Below are 21,516 nucleotides of genomic sequence, written 5' to 3' on the forward strand. Positions count from 1 at the left end.
TTCGGCGTCCACGATACGGGCCTCTAACGCTGTGACCAGGTGAGTTGTTTCAGTTGTTGTTTGTAGCATTTTTATGTCTTGGCGTAGAGGCATGAGGGCCTGATAATGGGCCTCTAAGTCGGTCATGTGCGTATTCAGGTCGCTGATTGTTCTTTCTGTGGTGGTCAGCTGCAGTTTCGGGCCTTTTAGCTCCTGCACAAGTGTTGTTTGGCCTGCGGTAAGTTTCTGCAATTTGGCCAGTACAGTGTCTAGGCTGGCAGGACCAAGGTTAGTCTCGACGTCGCCAGATGTGATTATTAGCATATGGATGACACAAATGCACTCAGTGGCAATCATGACACAGCACCGTGGGCTCGGGAGCTGTACCAGAAGATACTTGCTTGATTTTTTAGCAAGAAGTGCATATGTTTGACTAACCTGCATGGCGAGAGCAAAGCGGTTAGCGAACTGCGCCAGGGTACAATCACCGGGCCCACAGAGCTGCGTCGACGGTGGTTGTTCCTTTATAGCTGGTAGGGCTGTCGATGACGATGATTCTTTCCAAGTTGTGTCCAGGACCGGTAGCTCGCGTTCAAACGGTGACGCCAATGAAAATTATGATAAGTTGAAACCGGGCGAAGGATGGCACGTGGCCGCCCCGGCTACGTGCCATCAAGGGTGACAAGGGGAAGCCTGCACTGACGAGGCATCCGAGGATGTGCATGCCAGAACAGGAAGCAGCAAGTTGGAGATGAGATAGACAACCATCTGCATGGCGAGAGCAAAGCAGTTAGCGAACTGCCCCAGGGTAGTGGCACCGGGCTCTGTTGGACTATGGCTGACACGAGCAGCCCACACAGTACACTGCCAAATGTGTCTGGGACTACCATTCTTAGTATGAACTATTCAGTGCACCATGTATGTCCAGTACCAATCTGGATGCACAATAGAGAATACATAAGAGAAATGACATAGAAGGGCAGAGGTGCACATTTTCCCCTATTTACCTTTCCTTCGTTCATGAATTCTTTGTCTTGTGTCATGTGCGCTACACCTGGCCACCGTGGGGCGAGTCACCCTGCTTTAGTGTCCCACTGCACAACACAAGGTTAAGGGTTCAACTTGATCTCTGTCATAGCTGCTGCATTTCTTAGTGAGGGGTGGGGGGGGGGGGAGGGGTGATTAAATATGTTGATGTGCTGAGCTGGGGTGGGGAGGGGTGGGGGCAGGTGCAAGTCAAGGAACCCCAGGCAGTCAACTTAATCCAGAGCCCTGCACTACGGCATTTCTTGTAGCTTACGTGCTGCTGTGGAATGTTAAACTGAATCGAGTAATCAATTAATCACTGCTGTTCGTTCCAAGAAATTAGGAAATTCACGGGCGCTAGTTGGAGTCGGTTGGCGCAGGACAGGGGTAATTGGAGATCGCAGGGAGAGGCCTTTGTCCTGCAGTGGACATAAAACAGGCTGATTATGATGTATGTTCCAGAATGACACCTTAATATTATGAGGATGGTAAATACTCAAAAATTGTGAGGGTGCATTTCTCAGTCCAGGGCTCTTTTCTCCAGCAACCACTGATGAATTCTGCCCTGGTTGCTGTATATAGTCGTCTTAGTCTATCATTCAGCAGTAAGTGTGCAAGGGGTAAAACATGTCCTTTTGAACAGGGCAGAAGTGTGGGCTTTTTGGTTTAACATTAGGAGCGCTAAACCATTGCGAAATATGTGGATGAAAGATCACATGCAAGATGCTGTACTATCAACTACACTTTATTTGCTGACATGTGGCTATCATATATATCAATGCACAATTAAACAGAAAAGGCAGAAAAAGGGCAAAATAATTCGGACAGGAAATCAATATCGTTCATGCTGGAACGGAATTCCAGAATACCGGAATGGAATTGTAGGGTTAGGGCACCCCATTTATTTCTATTTGTTGCTTTTGTGCTAATTATTATGTGTTTCTTTGTATTGCACAATGACTTGACTAATTGTTGTGTATAGCAATTGTTTGTATTTACTATTAGTGACAGTTTATTCAGTATTCCTAGTCATTGTTTGTATCGGACCATTAGGCTCACTCCAAATATTTATGTATGAACCTTTTCTAATCGCATAAGTTTACTTTAATAACGATTATTTCTTTGTAGACTTTAGCAGAACACAAGATCTGGCCTGCTCAATCCACAATGGCTTACAAGGCAGCACTTCACAGCTGACAACACCCCCATTTAGCCATGTGGGGTGGCGCACTGAGCACATGCCCTCCCTTCCAAAATTTGTGTGTTAGTATGCAGCCTTCCAAGCACCCCTCCCCCTTTCTCCTCCTCCCCATCCCTGGTCAAATGGGTGTAACACCTGAAAAAAATTTCTGGCTACACCCTTGTTGAGTGTTACTCATTTACTGAAATATAAATAGGTATAGAAAAAAAATGTAAAAAGGCAAAAGGAACATCAATTACAGAAATGTCTGAAAAAAAAAAAGAAAAGAAAGGCTTGAGCAATATACATCTTCCACGACAATAGTCTCTGTGGCGCTTTGCTTTGTTAAAGCAGCAGTCACCTAGTCGTTTTGAGACAGTTGATTTGATTGATTGGTCATCTCACAACCACCAACACTGTGTGCGCATTCTATCATGTGCAGGGAGTGATGGTGGTGCACATGGCCAGTGGGGGCCGTGGGGACACAGAAGCTGTGCTGCTGCCATTCACCCACCAGGTGGGGGGACACAGCCGCATGTTGCTGCTGGACCCGGGCACCCTGTGCAAGCCGCTCATTCCCAGGGAGCTCCACTTCTACCTGCATGTGCCGCGCGAGATGCGACCCTTCGTGCCCGCCTACAAGGGCGTCATCCAGGTGCACCACAGGCACGCCAGCGAAGATGAGGACGACGAGGACGACGAGTCGTGGTGTCCGGGGAAGCCCTCCAGTAGTGAAGCCTCACAACTCAGGTGTGTGTTTGGGGGCTTCGAGTCTTGAAGGGACTCGGCAACATGTCTGAAACACTGCAAATAAGTGTGCCTAGCTGCAACGTACCGCTCTCGTGAGAACGTGAACCAGGTCATATCAGTACGCACTGCAGGGAAACTACAGTTTTACTAAAGAAGACTACCTGACCTTTCCTTCAATGTCCTGAAATTTCCACTGCTCTTCATGCTTATTGTGATGCACCACAGTAGAAACTGTTGTCCATATATGGTTAGATGTCACTAAGCAGTGCTTACAAGAGGAGCAAAATTTGAGAATTCTCAAGACTGATAGGTTGAAGATGGTTGCTTTTCCTACATTATGTGAGAGTCGTTGCATCCTTTAGAAGCTAACAAATTTTACAGCGACAACAAGCAGTGTTATTGCAGGGCCACGGCTTTTGTTTTGAAGGCTCAGGTGTTCATGAAAACAAATGAAACAATGTTGCCATGACAACCAAGCTGGCTTTCATTCGGCATTGGGCGGCTCCTGCAGTGAATTCGCCTTCTGCTCATTTTTTTCTCTGTGTATTTCATGTCGTCTGGTCTCTCCCTGTAATTGTCACTTCCCTTTTACTGAGGTGCTTTGTGTCATGTGTGTATGGAGCTGCTAGACTAGGGAACAGGCGATCAAGACAGGGACAGCAGGACAGATGCAGACGAAGGCAACCATTACAGTGCACACAAAGCCACACTACTACACAGTGCATGTAGCATCCAGGGTCGGGGAGAAGGTTAATTCTGTCTGGAATGCCAGGTGAATAAACAGCACACAAGCATACCGAATATGAGCACCTCAGATTTTTTGCCAGTTTCTGCAATTTCTCTCATCCACTGACATTGATATTAGTGCCCAGTCATCCACTCATCAAACTGTGGTTTCCAGTCGCACATGCTGCTATGGTAGGTGTTGTAAACCAGGAAGCGGAGCCGAAGTAGAGAATGTCTTGTTTATTTGACGCTTGCAAAAACAACTAAAAAGAATGTGGGTGCGCACTCGTGTCCTCACTCGTTTGTATCTTCTCTTCTTTCCCAAAACACTGCACTGCAACTGCTAGTATTGTTGCCGCATGCAGCGGAAATCTTACTTCCGGTGCGACGAAAATCGCATCATGTGAGACAGGTGCAACTTTTAAACAATCTGCGTGTGCTTGCTTCTTTTCAAGACAAATGCTTCTGAAGTATCGGAGCTCGTCCAGCAGATTCTAGGTGGTTCAGCATCTGTACTGGTCTCTGCAACGTGGTGCCACTAGAATCTGCTGGACAAGCTCTGATACTTCAGAAACATTCGTCTTGAAATTGAGCAAGCACACGCAAATTTGTTGGCTGGAAGTTGTTAAATATTATGCTCTGGGAAAGAAGAGAAGAAGATACAGGCGAGCGAGGACACAAGCGTGTGCCTGCATTATTTTTAGTTGTTTTTGCAGGCGTCAAATGAACAAGACATTCTCTACTTTGGCTCCGCTCCCTGGTACTGAACAGTAGGTTACCAGGTGGTGATCAGGGCCCCAGTTAGCTTTATTCATATGTTGGTGCAATTGAATATTAACTCGCCCACATCTCTCCTGCTGTCCCGTTCCTGATCTTGTGCTTCAACTGTAATTAATGATCATGAAATACCAATGAGCATTGGTAAATTGTGAGTCCCTTGTTGAATGTAAAACAAGTTAAATGAAATAAGGGACAGCTTGCACCTTACCAAAAATGCAACAGCAGGTGTAAAACTAGTCGAGTGAAAATGAAGCATGGTTAAAAAGATTAAAATTGTGCTGTACACAGGGAACTGAAAGAATGGAACAAGACACAGGAGTGCAAAGCTGCAGATAGGGCTCTTTGGGCTTGTGTAATGCGTGCAGTTTCCTGTAAATTGTTTTTCATGCATGCTTGAGGTTCCTTTCCCTTTTTTGTTTCATCTTACATAATTTTATGCTTTCGGTGTATTAGTATTTTATTGCCACGTGCCTTTATAGCATTGGGAGTGGTTGTGGCTGGGCTTGTGCATGTGCTGTGGTCCACTGGGTGGAGGGTGTTATCGGATTGCCAGTTTGAAGGTAGTGCGCATGTGTCTCCTCCTATTTCTTCAGTCCTCTGTGTGTCACACCATTTTAACTTCTTAGCGATTTTTAAGTGGTACCCAAGTAATACTAGGCTGCTCTCATGCCTTGGCGTATGATGTTAGAGTCAAAGTAAGGTCTTCTGTGTATTTCAAAGGCAGTGTCTTTATTCTGTGTTGCTGCGATTGCCTTACTGTCTCATACATTTTATCTTCCTTCCTTCAAGTTTAGTAGTAATAAGTTATAACTAGCACAGTCGTGGCCTCGCAGTAAAGTGCCCGTCTCGGCTGTGGGAGGTCGCATGTTTGTTTCTCGCTGCTGCCAGTCACACACCAGTTCGCAATGTGCACAAGTGTCCACAACCTGGCACTTCGCTTTCCTTGGGGGCGATAGCTTGGGAAAGGAGCTTGTGCCTTGAAAACCCATGGAACCACTTGTGAGCACAAACATAACTACTTTATGAGGGGCCGGTTCTGGGCTGCTTCCATGGCGGCGATTCCCCATGCAGTGTCCCAAAGCATGTACTAGGTGGGGACGCCCTTAAGTTGGGGAGAAACACCCCTTTTCAAATGTCAAGGCCCCGTAATGACCAAACACAGGCCAAGAGTGCACTTGTGCCTATTTTACTGCTACGTACTCCGCGGTGGCTCTCGTCTGTCTCCTCACAGCCGTGGCAGATCCTCCCTTCTTTCTTTGAGCTTACTAATTCAAGTATCTGTAGTAATAACTAGCCCAGTTTGAGCTGTAGTAAGTGACGGTAATGTTTGATAGTGGTAGCAGGTGACAAGGGAGTTGCTGAAGGCGATGAGCAGAAAGAGGGAAGTGGTAAAAGTGCCCCTGCAATGAATGGCACACACTTCTTTCTTGCAGGGTGCAAATCTGCAGCTGCAACGAGGAACGCCTGCTGCTGCGCGAGTCTTCATCTTGGAGTGGAAGTCAATGTATCCTTGCCACCGTGGGCTAACCACACACATTCATTGATGTACGATGGAGCCACAGTTCTCGAAAGTCTCCAAGACATTTGTAGCTTACTATGCAAAGCCACTGCTCTTGCTTAAACAAACCTGGCTTGCAACACTTGCGGAACATGTGAACCTACTTAGTTGCTTGACAATGCTGTAATTAACATACATGATAAGTATCATCCCTGTATACTGCATCTGTGTTGCATCCTCGCTGCTTGTGATCTACGAAGGCTCTTCCCCACCTTCTTTCTCAGAACACCATCTGCTCTTCCCCTTGTAGGAGGAGGATGTTGTAGACTGTAGGAGGATGGGCGTCTTGTGCTGGAGTTTGAGGTATAGTAGCGGCGCCTGGTGGCGGCATGGAAAACGACATCTGGGTCGTACCAGCTTGGGTCATATTGAGCCCTGGATGTGGCGAAGCACGTTTCTAGTCTGAGTTTTGCATCGATTTGCACTTTTTTCTGCCCTGTTGCGAGTGCAAAAAGGCTCGTCACTTCTCATAGACTATGCCGACCACGCTGCGAGCTCGCCGCAGCCTATAGTTTAACGAAAACGGACTCTCCGTGTGCCGTTGGACATAATGCTGGGAGCAGAAGGAATCGGTGACGCCGATCCGGAGAGACCTAGCCCAGCCTCGAAAAGGCATCACCGTCATTACTTCTGTGTCATGGGCTGCCATGAACAAGAAGGCCTGAATCCCAACATCAGATTCTACCGTTCTCCTTCAAGGCCTCACAAAGTGGAGCGTCAGGCGCGTTGCATAGCTGCGATTCGTCGTGCTGAGTAAGCGAAACTTCATGCCATGCTGACTGTTTCGCCTGTCTTGAAGCTTGCTTGATTATCTGCGTTCTAAATTTCGGTCTTTCGCACCTACAGTCCCGACAGCAGACCGACATAGCAGCAGGCATGGCTGGTGATTCACGATTTGAGACCCGGCCACAGCGACAATTGACAATTCGACCGATGCGAAGTGGTGAAGTGACCAGGTATGCGCAAATGACCACAAATGGCCGGGCTGATTCGGTGACAATTCACTACCCCACTGTGAGCAGCACAGGTTAGAGAGTTAAATGTGCTCATACTTGACCTCAAGCCAGCATGTTGAGGCAGCGCAGCGAGGTAGTATTGATTACAGCAGATCGATGTTCGAGAGCTGTCATTAAAAGCTGCATCAAGCGAGCAGCGCACAAGCTCGTGCTGCAGCGCGATTCGCACGTATGTGCGAGCTCACATGCATTGCATCAGTTATTACCAGTTACTAAAAGGGACAGATGGCCGCTACTACAACGCAGGCATAACTACTTGTTTAGCGGCATGCAGTCAACAAAGATTGCAGGAGGCCCGCCATTTCACGGCATGTCGAAAGACCGCTGCCGTCGCGGCACGTACGACCGTGCGCTCGAGCAGTTCGTACATCGCGGCGCGTACCGTCCTGTGCTCGAGCAGTTCCGTACACGTCTGCTTATCGCTGCTGTGGATTCATTTACAGCAAGCATTTCCTCGCGTTTGTGCGCCTGAATCTAGCAGCGTGCAAACCTTTTCTGAAGTTCCACTTTGTACGCGACTCGCTTCACTTGCGATTGACACCGTGCTAAAACTTCGCCGTTTAATTCTTGAACGGCGTACAGGTATTTGGCACTGCATAATTTCTTGCCTTTAGGCAGCGTGCCATCCCTGAAAAAATATTTCATGCCCGATATTCGCTGCAGGCCGGGATACAACACAAACGAAAGTGGCGGGTCCATATTGTAAACGTGCTTTCCGAAGCAGATGACCAAGCTTGGTACGACCCATTTTAGGATAGAGGGCGCTTTTCAGCACCTTTTTCGCAGTGCCCCCTGGGTAGTGCAAGAGCCGCATTGGCAACTGTGGGACATGAATACAAAGGTGAAAAAAGCAGCACAAGCACCCACTCGCACTTGAACTTGGTTGTTCCCAACTTTGTGTTCTACAGTTTGCACTCTAGTTATTAACCCCACAACACCGAACATTCCTTTATTTTTTATTTTTATGTGCGTATATATATATATATATATATATATATATATATATATATATATATATATATATATATATATATATATATATATATATATATATATATATATATATATATATATAATATGTGCTGAATTTGGTAGAACCTTGAAATGCTGTTTAGGCATGAGAAGCTTAATTCGAAACTGATAAAAATTTTTGACATGCTCAAGCAAAGCTTCAGTTGCGAACAGCATAGCAAACCAATTGCTAATTAATTTATAACTCAAGTAACACTTTATTTGTTCTTTTTCTTTATGTGAATGTACCCTCCATGGCCAGACATAAAGGTGAACTAGTTGTTTTAATTACATTTGGTGTGGAATGGCGTTCGGGTTTTGCAAGGTTAAGATGATTAGAATCCAACCAGACCCAACAAGTGGTTCTTGTGCCTTTTTCACGGGGGGCTCGAAGCTCAAGCTTTTCATAGACCTCTAGCTGTATGTGCACCAGCGCTAGCGAGCTTTGGTCTCCTTAGCCCTGCATGACCCAGACTTGCTGTTGCTGGAGAACGTTGTGTCACACTTCCGCCGGCCGTGCATTCTGGACTTGAAGATGGGCACGCGACAGCACGGTGACGATGCCTCAGAGGAGAAACGCCATCGCCAGATGGCCAAGTGTGCTGCCAGCACCTCTGCTTCCTTGGGTGTCCGCATCTGCGGCATGCAGGTCATTGATCTGCCTGCTATATTTAGGGGCTTAGCGCTTTTGCGTGCAGGAGGGCTTGCACATGAGGTTGGTGATGCAGTAGCAGTATTAACAATGGCAATCATGTGCAGAGTCAAATAATGGGGTGTTTAAATGCCCCAAAGCAAAGCACAGACTATGAGGGACACTGCAGTGGGGAGCACGGGATTAAATTCGGCCACCTGGGCTGCACGTACCTGTCCTGAATCTAAGTAAATATGCGTTTTTGCATTATGCCCCTATTGCAATGCGGCCTCCGTGGCCAGGAGGCAAACCCATGACCTTGTGCTCGGCAGAAGAGCACCATAGCAACTACGGCAGGTAATCTCGTACTAAGCGATGAGTCTACATATGCATTTCTGTTCTGCATTTAAGAAAAATGTTAAATTCATGTCATCATTATGTGAATATGATTCCTTCCTTCTTTATGGTTATAAGGCTTTGCATGTCCCTATAATAAAAAGATGAGCTGTGCACTCAAATACATGCAACACTATTTATATACATCTTTGCCTTTCTCATGCATTAGAATTTCGAACCATTTCTAACAGCCGTTTGCTGCTTGGCAATCTGATCAGTACCCTCTCAGTGGAGATCATTCACTTTACTTGCACACTTAATGAGTAGGAAACACTGGCAGAGGTGCTGATCAAATTTTACCTTGTAGAATTTATGAAGCCTGACAAGCATTTAGTTGGTCATGCTGCTCCAAGTTTGTTAGGAGGTTGAGGACAAAGCTGCCAATCAATTACGAAAAGTGCATTGAGAAGCGAAGGTGGTTGTACCACGAAGCAGTGGTTGAGGCTACAGCATGAAAAGAAGGCAAGAAAGGAATTTGATTGCAGTGTTTGGCAATGTGATATCGTCAAGTGGAAGCTCAAGAATGACTTCTTTATGGTTATGTGCAGTGTTTGTGTATGACCTACTTCGCGAAATCCACTTCAAATATGCAGTGCTGGTCAGCATGTTAGGTTACCAACATTCTTTAGCACATGTAGGCCGTAGTTGCTTTTACATGCTTTGTGCGTGTTTATAATGTGCTTAACACATGTGCGGCCTTCCTTGGCTCGTCCATACACAGGTGTACCAGTCGGGCAGCTTCATGTGCCGGGACAAGTACTACGGCCGTAGGCTGGACGACCGGGGCCTGCGCCACTGTCTGCGGCAGTTCTTCCATGACGGCTACAGGCTGCGTGCCGACCTGGCGGCACTGGTCACGCAGCGACTACTTGGGCTGCGCCGTGCCGTTGAGCGCCAGAACTCATTCCGTTTTTATTCATCCTCGCTGCTTGTGATCTACGAAGGCTCTTCGCCATCTTCTTCCTCGCACGAAGACGATGAGGCCAGTCACTCCAGCAGTACAGCAGGGACTGCCGCCGAGTCTGAAGAGGACGACACGCCGTCGCCACCACGTGTGGATGTGCGAATGATCGACTTTGCACACACGACGCACGAGGGCTACGAGGGGGACACCACGCGACACTGTGGGCCAGATGCGGGGTACCTGCTCGGACTAGACAATCTTGTGCGGCTGCTGAGCGAGGTGCAGGCATCGGCCGTCGACATGTAAATTGGATGCCCCGTGCATCGTGCTGTTTCGTTACGTGCCCGCCCACAGGGAAAAGCGGCGGTGTTACCGTGCCAGTGACTGGTTGCATTTCGGGATGCTGCAAGTGCGAGGCAGCGAAACTTGTATGTACATAACAGCCCTGCCAGTTTGTCGGCAAGGGGCCTTACCTCACTGCCAGCTTTCACAACTTCGACTGTGGACAGGCTGGGTGGAGACAACGGTGAATGTGTTTGGGACAACAACGCGTGTAAAAATACATTTGTTTTCTTTACATCTGTGTTGCTGTACGTCATGGATACTGTGGCGGCTGCACAGCTTGGGTTGTCAGAAATGTTTTTCTGGCTACCATCTCATGGATACATGACGATGTTGACATCGAGCATCTTTACTTCATTGCTGCAGATTTTTTTTCTTTCTTTTTTACGATGGTAGAATCATAAACTGATAAAAGGCTGTAATTGTTACTTGTTGAAGAGGAAAGAGGGAGGAGGGGAGGGGGATTGCTGAGGTCTTTCCTCTTACACAAGCACTGCCCAAATCCCAGTTGTCTTTACCACACCTGATGTTACCTCTCTGTTGGCCTTCTAGGTTCAGTCATCCCCGGTGATTTCAGCAATCACTTTTTTTGCATTGTGCTGACTGTCTTCCAGACCACATGGCACAGATGCTGGTAGCTTTGTGGTGAAAGTTGTTGTGGTTCTTTTGTTTTGGCGCTTATATTCGGTGGTCGAACCAGATGCATTGTGTGATTGCAGCCCAGCGACAAGACCAGTTGCATTGTCCTTTGCCTGGTGCAACATCAATGTAAAAAAAATATTGCAGTAGGTACGTGCTTGACCTGTACGTATGTGGTACGTGGAAATCAACGACATTGTATTCTGTAATTATTAGCTCTGCTTTAAGGAAGTCTAAAGGTTGCGGACGCTTCCAAACCAATGGGCACTTGTTGACTGTGCTCTTTACAACATTTGGCTCATTATCTTGTGTTTAGCAGATGCATATGAAAAGATAGTCTGTTTCTACAAAGTTCTAACATGTTCGAAGTTTCAGCAAGTGAGTTCCTTTCAGCCTAAATAGGAGTGCTTAATGAGCTGAGTGCATGAATCACTTCTTGTCTTTTTTTTTTCATTTGTCCTGCCTGAAAAAAAAAAAGAAATTGGTAGCAATAAGCGCTATCCAATTAATGCATCAATTAAAACGCTATCCGGTTGTGCATCTGTGCAGTACTTTGTTGGTGTGGCATATAGCCTAACATGTACTGCCGTTACTATGGAGGGCGGAGTTAATGGTCTGGTGCTTCCTGGTGGTCTAGGTAAACTACGTGCTCATGTTGTCCAGTCAGTGAATGTAGCATGCGTTGGTTTGTGTTAGCTCCTTTGTTAGGTACACACCCTTGGCGCTTGCAAGGTGACCGTTTTGGCTCCATTTCTCTGGCCTCTTCAGGATTACATGACTGCAGTTGGCATGCGTACGGGTACTTTGGCTCGCTACTAGCACTGCCCTAAACCCAAGTGCAGCAAAGGGACTCAAGTGACGGCCTTCTCCCAGCAACAGTTGCAGTCTTGCCCAAACAGAATGTACAGCAGAATATGTGCAGAAGTGGTGTGCTTACTCGGCTGCTTTTACTTTTCCGGTGAAGTTACGTGAAGAGAAAGAATTGTGAGCCACAACTCCTGCACCATGCTCTGTCTGATGTCCAATTAGGCACAGCAGCAGCAATTCGAACAAAAGCAGCATATTGGCAGTGCCCTTCCCTGCTGATTGTCTCCTATGTTAGGGGATTGTCCCGTGCCAAACGACCTTGTCAGCGGGGCCACCGCGTACTTTGTATTGAATATTTTGCGCCTTTATTAACTGTGCATCAGTGATTCAAGATCTGTCGCACCAAGGAAAAACCATTAAAGTCAAGACAGCTTCTACAACACGGTGTGCCAAAAATGCGGTCCAAGTTGTCGTTAGAAATCTCTGTGGCTGCCTCTTCCGAATTGTTGTGGCCTTTGTTAAACTGCACCCTCATCATGTGTTGCATAAACACTGCACTACAATGTTGCCTCTTTTAAAGACTGCAGCCCGAACTTGGGTCTTATGACTTTAGTACGTGACACACTTTCACAGTGTTCACTTTGTATGCAGCACCGGCCAGTTTCGAAACACTTGTGAAATTGTGGAGCATCATATTTTGCCTCGAAGACATGCGTGTCGGTGCAACCTGGATGCAAGATCTCACAAAATGACAGTTAATTTTGATGGCAATAGTGATCAGGGAAGTCAAAGTCAAGAAAAGAGTGATGGTGCACTGGTGCTGGTTTGGGGATGAAGTAGCACGGGTGTTACACCAGCACTAGTTTTTCAGTCAAGGCGCGCGAGCAGTTTAAATCTTTTGTCATCGCTGTTGTTGTTGTTGTTGTTGTTGTGGTTGCTAGTGGGTTTTGCAGTACGCTGATGCCTGCCATTCAGCTGATGCATACTGATAGTGTCCGTGAACTGCACAAGTGAGATGTAACGGCAGCTTTACAAAAAAGCGTTAGCATTGTGCTGCTGCAAATTACAAAAAGTGTTTACTTGCAATCTCAAGGCCAGATGTTGCTCATTTAATATATATATATATTTATCTACCTGTTTTGTCTTTGTTTAGGGCCTCCACTGTGTGGAAACGTTTTTGTTTTTTTTTTCCGTGGCTGTGAACTGTTTGGTGTATTGTGTGGAGTTTGGCAACTTTTATTTTTGTGCGAGTTTTTGCTATCGTCTGTTAATGTTGTTTACCTTTATTTTCCTAGATTTCTTATTGATGTGCTTGTTGCGAGGTGTAGTGTATTCTCGTGCTGCAAATTATGTGTTTTCCTTTATATAGAGTGTTGTCAAGTGGAGATGTGGAGTGTGCGGACATTTTGGCCTCGCCTAAGCAATAGTGCAGCACTGGATTTTCGTCTCAAAAGGGGCAGACTGTCTGGACTAGAAATGTCACTTCTCCGGTCGACTGTGTCTTGCGTGCACGATTGCCCACAGATGGCGATTGGAAGTTGCAAAATGATGAGCCGAACACTATGCATAACTCATGTTGTGGTTGTATCTCATGATATAGTTTTAAATTAAATTTGGGGAGACCTCGATTGTGCCTCATGCTTCGACGTTCTTTGCTCTGCTGACAGGGTGCCTGCTTGGCCTTGCAGAGCAGCCATTTGGGCAATGTTCTGCTGCGGCAGAACACAAACTGATACTACTCTGCAAGTTAACTACACTAAGGGTCTCTGACCACCTGACCAGAAATATTTTGGTGTTTGTTTGTATTATCATATGGAAAACTTGTAGACATATGAATTTCATGCGCTTATATTGAATGGGAGGTCCATTTTTGTTTACCATCATTTAGTTTTAATTTTATGCTAGTTGTTCTTTCGTAATGTTTATATTAATTCCTCAGATATCAATAAAGTGGGCAGCAATGGCTTTTGCATGATTTGAGAAATACAGTAAAACGAACCTTTTGCTCTCCCTTAGAACAAGAGTTGCGAACTTGACACTCACAGGAGTGTATTCCAGTTCGTCAACTTCGAAGTCTTGCAACTCGTGCCCCACGGTGAAGAGCAGTATGGTTGGTTTTATTGAATTTCTTGGAATTATTCGGAAGTCATCGATACCCTGTATAGAGAAATCCAAGGAACCAATTTTTTCCAGAAAATTATGCAAACTTGATAAACTTAACCCTTTCAGGGTCAATGACGTAAATATACGGCACCGCAGACAAGTCCAAAAATTGTCGATGCTGTATATTTACAGACCGTCTGTCGTTTAAAAAGCACGCCAATTTCCTAACTTTCTCTTTTCTGTCATGTGCTGCCACGGTGTGGGAATACAGGGAAAGTTTTTTGCAAGCCTCCCTCTCTGTTTTTGCCCGGTTTGGTTTTAACCCTCAAAGGGTTAAAACCAAATGAGATCAACAAAAATGGTTATAGTAACCTCATAAAATTACATATATCTATAAGTCTAAATATGTTTGTCTAAACCGAACTTTCCCCTATAAAGGGACACTAAATAGAAACATTAAATCATTTACATTGATGAAGTATCCTTTATAAACTCTATTTTTATTAACCTTGCAATAATTAGTTGGTTATTACAAGAGAAAGATGAAAGTCAAACTTTCATTTTTTTTAAATTTTGCACCGAAATCCCAGCACCAATGTGTCAGTGTGACGTAGTGGATTTCAAAGTATTTCTTCGTGTCTGTGCTGTTGTGTTGCAGTGGGAGTTCACGAAACGTGCCAAGTTCATGCTTTGGCTCCTTTAGAATACAATGCCAGTCCATCTTTGCGGATAAAACATTTACTAAGCCCAAGTAGATGCAGTCTAATGATGTCACAGCAACTTAGTGCAGGAACTTAAGGTTGTCATCACCACTGGCCTTTCCTGCCAGCCTTCTTTCATGGTTCCAGTGCATTCTTCTGGGTATTGTAGAAAGGTAATTTGCTATATAATACACATTTTTCTCTTTATGGGGACCCGACTTTCTTAGGGGCAAATTGCTTGGGAGAGGCTCTGCTAACCATGCTGGCCCGTTCGTGGGATCTGAGAAGTCAAACGCACAGACACTCCAAGCATTCACTGTGGCCTTGGGCCGTGACACATGTCGGGCAACCGAAAACAGAGGCCTACTCTGACAACGCGCATGCCATATGTGGGCATATATTTATTTAAAGATAGCATTCAGGCCTTTGCAGGCATTGCACGAGAGAGGGATGCACAGCAAATTTCATGGCACTAATATACAAAGAATAGGAAACACCGACGGTAGCAAAAACACACAAGCTACATTAGTGGCTAATGTACAACTTGCATTAAAAAATTTATTAATGCTAACCCCCTTGCAAGAATCGAAGAATGTGAGGGCATACTAAAAGAATTTCGAGACAATTATTGAGCTAATCAAGGCTATTGGCAAGACATAAGACCTGTAAGAGCAGCTTCTTCATGTATGCCACAGGCCAGGATCATGTGATCAATCATTAGAACAAGACTCTTTGAGACCGTCTCATCCTGCTAGGAAAAGGCATGAATAAAGGACTCCAGTTCCCTGCCACGCTTCATTTGCTTATGCTGCCCTTGACCCTTGTCCGTTAGCTCCTAATCAAGAGCCTCAATAAAATGTTTTTCTGTATCTCTATATCGTATCTTTAAAGGAAGGACAGTGTACAGATGAAAGCAAGCAGTCTCTATGTTGCAAGTAGCAAGGTTGCTACAAATATAGCAGTTTCGTTGACTCTGTTCAGTAAGTGACAACATTGCATACTGATTTCGAATCGCGTTCCAAAAATGTTGCGATGTTGTGATGGTGAGGAAGCAGAATGGTGACCGGAAAGTGTGATTAAAGCTCTTTATTGGGCGAACTTATGCTGAGAATGAAAAGCAACATCCAAACAACGCTAGTGGAGAGCACGATCATCAGTTGTAGACTCTGATCTTCCAGAGTAATAGCTGGTGCTCATGCAGACTCGGAAGATGGTGCAGCACTGTCTGCAGCATGCATACAATTCAATTAGATATGCCTCTCTCACTACAGATGCGACAATGTGAGAAATTTCGGATACAGTAAGCTACAGTAATGCTGGGTACAGTAGAGTAGGATACATTAGTATTTGTACAGTTTATTGATAACGTGCCAACAGTGATAATCTCTTGAACGGTCACAGGCCAAAAATAAAGCAACATACGCGAGGTAGTAATGCACCCTGAAAAAAAAGAAAAACTGTTGGAACCAGCTTTGTTTGGCTGGCTTTTTCTGTCTTAGCATTTTTAAAACTATAGTCAAGTGCTTGTGTTGCACATTTATGTTGCAATGAACACCTGTTGGGCATTCATTATGAAATTTTTAGCCTTTCCCATGTATGTGTAATCAATATCACTGCTTTTAAGAATTGGCCGACCACACTGCCTGCAAGACTGTACATGATGGAGTGGAATTAGTTTCCACGAATGTGCTTTGTCAAAGTTTTTGCTTCTTAAGCTGCTTACAAGTAAAAAAAAAAAATGCGGCATACTTCAGCACATTGCCCTAAGGTGCCTCAAAGATGGTTGCACAGCACTGTGGTAAGCCCTGCACAAGATTGCACACAACTGCTCAGGATTTGGAGGTGAAACGGCTATGTATTTGCTATGCATGACTCTGCAAGCACCCACAGTGATCTGGTGCCATATATTTCGGCTGTTATTCCAACTTCTCAGACGTACTGTTTGGCATTGTCCCAAGTGTCCCAGTCGATGGTGTCCCAAGCTAATTACGAAGCAATGAAAGAATGGAAAGTGAAGTCGTTACAAAAAATACAGCCCCTTAAAATTTTTCGGTTATTGCAGCCTTGGGCCAACAAGCGAAGGTCTAGTGAGATGTGACCGTGGCACAATTGCCAATTCAGTGCGTAACACGGGACAGGCCACCAGCATGGGGCCCAATGATATGCCACGATTATTGCCTGAAAAGTACCATGTCTCTCGGGGGGGCCAAGGACTGTGGAAGTTCAAGGGATCAACTTGCATTGCACGATACAACAGAAAAGTTTTAGCTGACTATGTGCCTGAACTCCCATTCTACAGAACAGAGTACACCATGTGAAGTCACTGGTGATGGCAGGCCACAAGAGACTATTGGTACGCTCAACCACTCAATTCAGAATGCTCGCTCCAAGTAATCTTTGCCTGTCCTGTTGTGCAAAGTACGCTATAACCAGCTGTACTGTCCACAATTCTCAATGACTACTAGCAGGCAGCTGAGAAAGTTGACACACTTATTTAGCTGTTGCAAGGTTGCGAATTACCACATTGAACATAAGGAGAACTGGTAGAGCTAATGACTCGGCAAGCCAATGGCACAGACTTGCTTCATCATTTCATGATGTTACCGCTCCTTAATGTTCTGTCAGGCGGAGGAGTAAGAGCACTTTACTTTCGTCAACATAATTTACAGCATGTAAGTGCTACATACATAATTCTAATAAAAAGCATCAGCTAGTTGTGGAATTTACATAGGACCAATATATTCCTGTTGATAATGCACTGACTCAACCAGAAAGTTGAGCGTATAAGAAAGAACTCCCATGTTTCTGTTGAACATTTATCTTTTCATACTTCATTTTGAATGAGAAGGGGAACCCAGGGGTTCGGTTTCTCCAAGTCACAAAAAGCATAGGGCAGTTATTTGAAATGTTCATTGAAAAGTAGAAATGATAAGGTAAAGGGAAATAAAAATGGACAAAAGGAAAGTGGGTAATGCCGTACTGCGGAGGATGTGGCTTCAGCTCCCACTGGCGGAAAGTATTCTTGTTCTTTCATTTCCCTTTACCTTGTAGTTTTTACAGTTCAATTAAAAACAAATAATTTCCCTTATGCTTTGCTCGGTTTCACATGGATATCTATTGTGAACGCCTCTACAGTGAAGATTAAACTCAATTAAGTTATGAGGCTTTACGTGCCAAAACCACTTTTTGATTATGAGGCACGCCGTAGTGGAGGACTCCGGAAATTTCGACCACCTGGGGTTCTTTAACGTGCATCCAAATCTAAGTACACGGGTGTTTGCGCATTCTGCCCCCACCGAAATGCGGCCGCCGTGGCCGGGATTCAACCCCGCGATCTCGTGCTCAGCAGCCCAACACCACAGCCACTGAGCAACCGCGTCGGGTCTACAGTGAAGATCACAATGAATTTGCATGCATGACGAAGGAACTTGACAGGGGTAGGACTCTTACGTCATTTTGATATAAACGAAAATTCCTGTGCCGAATGCAGAAAATTCGTTGAAATTGCACCACACTGTGCCAGATGGCTTCGGCATGTGTGCTCCAGCAGTGGCAGTGAACAACGGATTCATCTTCAAAAAAGAGTGCAGTCGTTCACATTCCGCATACTATGCAGGCCGCACCCAAGCATTCAGGGAACACAAATTTTGCTGTGGGCAATTTGTGCTCTTTTGTGTTCACTTTGGGTTCTTTTGTACACCCAGCAGTTTGCGTACCCAACACTCGCATCCACTACCCCAAGACTCTCTATTAAAAGTGCCGACTCTAAATTTGTGTGTGCTAGAGTAAAATGGTCTGGTCTATATACATTGCACACAGTCACTGCAAGCCTTCATTTTTGCTCCACACAAGGCCAGCCATAGGCAAAGGTCTTGTAGTGCCATCTGTCTTCAGTTGTAGAAACTGCTAGATAAAGAGTGTTCATAAGAGTATTAATATTACGCCCTGAACAATCGTGCAGTTTGGAGATGGCACAATGCACTCGTCGTGCAAAGCTTCCTGACGTCAGGAAGCTTCAATCAGCTTCCTGACGGTTACCATCTGACAAAGCTGCAAGAGCGAGACACAGACACGAGGGCGACAACATAGGGAAGTGAGACGTCATCGTTTATTGAAGCTCCTTTTTCCACCTCTGCTCGTCGGCTTCGGCAAACTGCCTGTGCGAGCGCTTTACAGCCTTCTTGGGCTTGTACTTGACCACCTTCTTCTGCTGCTGGCGTGTTTCGATCACGTTTCGACGCTGTAGACTTTTATAGCGGTCCTCAAGCACGTTTATCTCGGGCCGCAGCTCGCGCAGCGAATCCCGCAGTTCGCTAGACAGCTTCAACGGCAAGTCTGGTTCCTCGTATTTGTACGCGCTCAGCCGCCGCGCGCCGTACAACTTGTCCACCTCGCGCTGCTGGCGGCGCTTCTGACGCGCCTCGGACGCCTCGGCGTTGCGCCGAAGCTCCGCCTTCAGTGTCCGTATCCGGTACACGTCGTTGGCTAGCACACGCGCCTTCTTGCGCTCCAAGGCCTCTCGACGCAACCTCTTTTGTTCCGCAGCACGACGTCTCTGCTGCCGAGTCTTACGAGCGGCAGTCGGTGCCGGTAACGCGGGCGCTTCGGCCGTTGCTTCGCCGTCAGAAGCTGTCAGCTCACTGGCCTGGTCGTCATCCTCTTCCTGGTCGTAAAGTCCCTGCGACATCTCGGCGAGCCTGTCCTGCTCGGTGGGCCAGTCGCGCTTATTCGGCATCGCAAGGCAGCGGTCGAGGCGGCGCTCCTCGTGCAGCTTTCGCTGCTCGACCTCCACCGCCCGCCGCAAAAGGTCCTGGTGGTCGGCGTGCGACGGGTTGTACGACGTCCCCGGGTGCGGCGGTTCCACTGCTGGAAGCAGCGATGGTTTCTGGTGTCGGTGGGACGGCACGCGATGTTTACCATCCCCAGCCATCGGTGACACCTCTTCACTGTCTTTGCTCCAGAGGTCGCTAAGTCCTGTCAAGTCAAACCGGCTCGTCGTCACTTTTGCTTTTCGCGCAACGCCGCGCAGGCGGTCGACGGTGCCTTGTTCAAGCCGTTTGGCGAGACGCTGCCTCTGCGTTTCGCGAACTTCAGCGGGCTTGCGGGCATCAGGATCCCGCACACGGCGCGGCTGCACCGGTGCCTTTACCTTGGAGCTTGGCTCGAGGTTTCTGAAGCATGTCAGCTTGCGGCTGCGGCGCAGCTTCCTGCTCGCAGCATTAGCGAGAGCCGCGGCCTTAGGCGCTGCGGGTAGCTTATCCACGAAGAACAACTGCTCGTCCGGCTTACTGGCCACAGAGCCGCCGATACGCTCGTCAAAGCGCTGGTCCTCAAGGAACTCTTCCACATCGTTGATGTCGCAATGCTTCTTCCACGCTTTTTTGCGGTTCTTACTGACTCCCACACGTTTGCGCTTCGTGGTCGCTGCCATTTTGACGTGAAAAAGAAAGGTTGACTCCGGTTGTGGCTGGATTTGACTACAAATCCGACTAGCTTTAGAGGGTTGCCAGCGTGCACAGTCACAGCAGCTTCTTTCATCAAGGCACCGCCAGGGCCAGCGCTGCACAGAGAGAAAGGGAAAGAAAAACAAGGAAAGATGGGAAGTTAACACGAATGTCCGGTTTGTTACCCTACACGGGGAAAAACCGCGCGAACAGTCAAAGCTGGCCTAATTAGTGACCACGGAGACCCACATAGATACCACGACACAACGACCTCCTCGTGGAGGTCGTGGACGTGACAGGAGAACAGAAGTTAGTTCTTTATTCTGTGGGAGAAATGGGCAACTTATGGGACAAAAGGGTGTCAACGGTCGCTGTGGCTAGCGAACGCGCGACGTAGCACCGATACCGAAAGCCGTGGCTCTTTGCTGGGAACCGCCGCACCCGAGAACGTCGTACGGCCCGTCGGACGCCGACCACTAGAGCGTGCCGCGTCCTGCGGTGGTCGATGGAGTTCGATGCAGCGAAATTAAGCTTAACGATGAACGCCGCCTCTATCGCTGCCTCGCGATGCTGAACAAGCGGCACTAGCGCCGTCCGGCGAACAACCGGGCGCACGTGTGCGGAGCGCGCGTAGATGTAATTAGACGAGGCTGTGGGACTGGGGCCCACCAAGCAAGATATGCTCACTGGTACGTCTCAGGGACTACGACCATGCAGGCCAGTGAGCTGACAGCTTCTGATGGCGAGGCAACGGCCTAAACGCCCGCGCTGCCAGCACCGACTGCCGTTTATAGGATTCAATAGCAGAGGCGTCGCGCTGCGAAGCAGAAGGAGTTGCATGAAGAGGCTGCAAAGCGCAAGGCGCGCGTGTTGGTTATGTGTACCCCATCCAGACACTGAAGGTGGAGCTTCGGCGCGACGTGACACCGAGGCATCCGAGACCCAAGCCCAAGGACAAGATATGCACAGCGCGCGGCGGCTGAGAGCATACAGGTACAAGGAGCCCGACTTGTCGCTGAAGTCGTCTGTGAACTGTGGGAGTCGCTGCGCAAGCTGTGGCATGAGGCGAACGTGCAGACCAATTTAAAGGAGTACTGATCGAACCACGCCTCGGGCTTGGTGAAAAGACAGTCCGCATATAGCATACACTGCTGCAATGGCTGCTGTGAACATCTCAGCCAATCTTTGCTGTCACACGCGGCGCATGGAACTCGCAAGTGGAGCGCGAAGTCACTTTAATCTCAAACGCTCTCTTTTCAACAGAAGCCTGCTCCTCACTCTCTCCTGGACGCTTTATTTCATAATAAAATTAAGTGAATTCCCATACGCGGCTGCTATTGGCCGATAGGTCACGTCAATCAAGAAGGGTGTTTCGATCGGTGCGTGTCATGCAGCGAGCATCGGCGTAACCGAGTAAATGAGCACAGCGAAAAATGAAAGACACGAGGATGAAAGTGGTGGAGGAGGGTATGACAAGAGCGCGAAAAGCGTAGTGCAGCGACGATAGCACCAGAGTAGTGCAC

General features: G+C 47.0%; 2 protein-coding genes across 5 annotated transcripts in view; one reads left to right on the plus strand and one right to left on the minus strand.

The window, feature by feature from the left end:
* Positions 1-13,373, plus strand: part of LOC139054868 (inositol hexakisphosphate kinase 1-like) — a 46,478-nt gene extending 33,105 nt beyond the window's left edge. For all 4 annotated transcript variants that reach the window (XM_070532545.1, XM_070532544.1, XM_070532547.1 and 1 more), the window contains 4 exons: positions 2,628-2,935; positions 5,875-5,945; positions 8,500-8,675; positions 9,775-13,373. In XM_070532545.1, coding sequence (XP_070388646.1) covers positions 2,628-2,935; positions 5,875-5,945; positions 8,500-8,675; positions 9,775-10,263 — 1,044 coding nt within the window. In that variant the 3' untranslated portion in view covers positions 10,264-13,373. The remainder of the gene's footprint in view (positions 1-2,627; positions 2,936-5,874; positions 5,946-8,499; positions 8,676-9,774) is intronic.
* Positions 13,374-18,635: 5,262 nt separating this feature from the next.
* Positions 18,636-21,297, minus strand: LOC139054869 (ribosome biogenesis protein NOP53-like). Its single transcript, XM_070532548.1, has 2 exons — positions 20,400-21,297; positions 18,636-20,109 (listed from the first exon to the last, which is right to left on the minus strand). The coding sequence occupies exon 2, from the start codon at positions 19,978-19,980 to the stop codon at positions 18,658-18,660; it is 1,323 nt and encodes a 440-aa protein (XP_070388649.1). The 5' UTR covers positions 19,981-20,109; positions 20,400-21,297; the 3' UTR covers positions 18,636-18,657.
* Positions 21,298-21,516: the final 219 nt, after the last annotated feature.

The sequence above is a fragment of the Dermacentor albipictus genome, chromosome 1 (genome assembly GCF_038994185.2).
Source record: "Dermacentor albipictus isolate Rhodes 1998 colony chromosome 1, USDA_Dalb.pri_finalv2, whole genome shotgun sequence".
NCBI classification, from domain to species: domain Eukaryota; kingdom Metazoa; phylum Arthropoda; class Arachnida; order Ixodida; family Ixodidae; genus Dermacentor; species Dermacentor albipictus.

Excerpts from the sequence above, each read along its gene's own strand:
- LOC139054869 (XM_070532548.1), bottom strand. The coding sequence starts at position 19,980 with ATGGCAGCGACCACGAAGCGCAAACGTGTGGGAGTCAGTAAGAACCGC.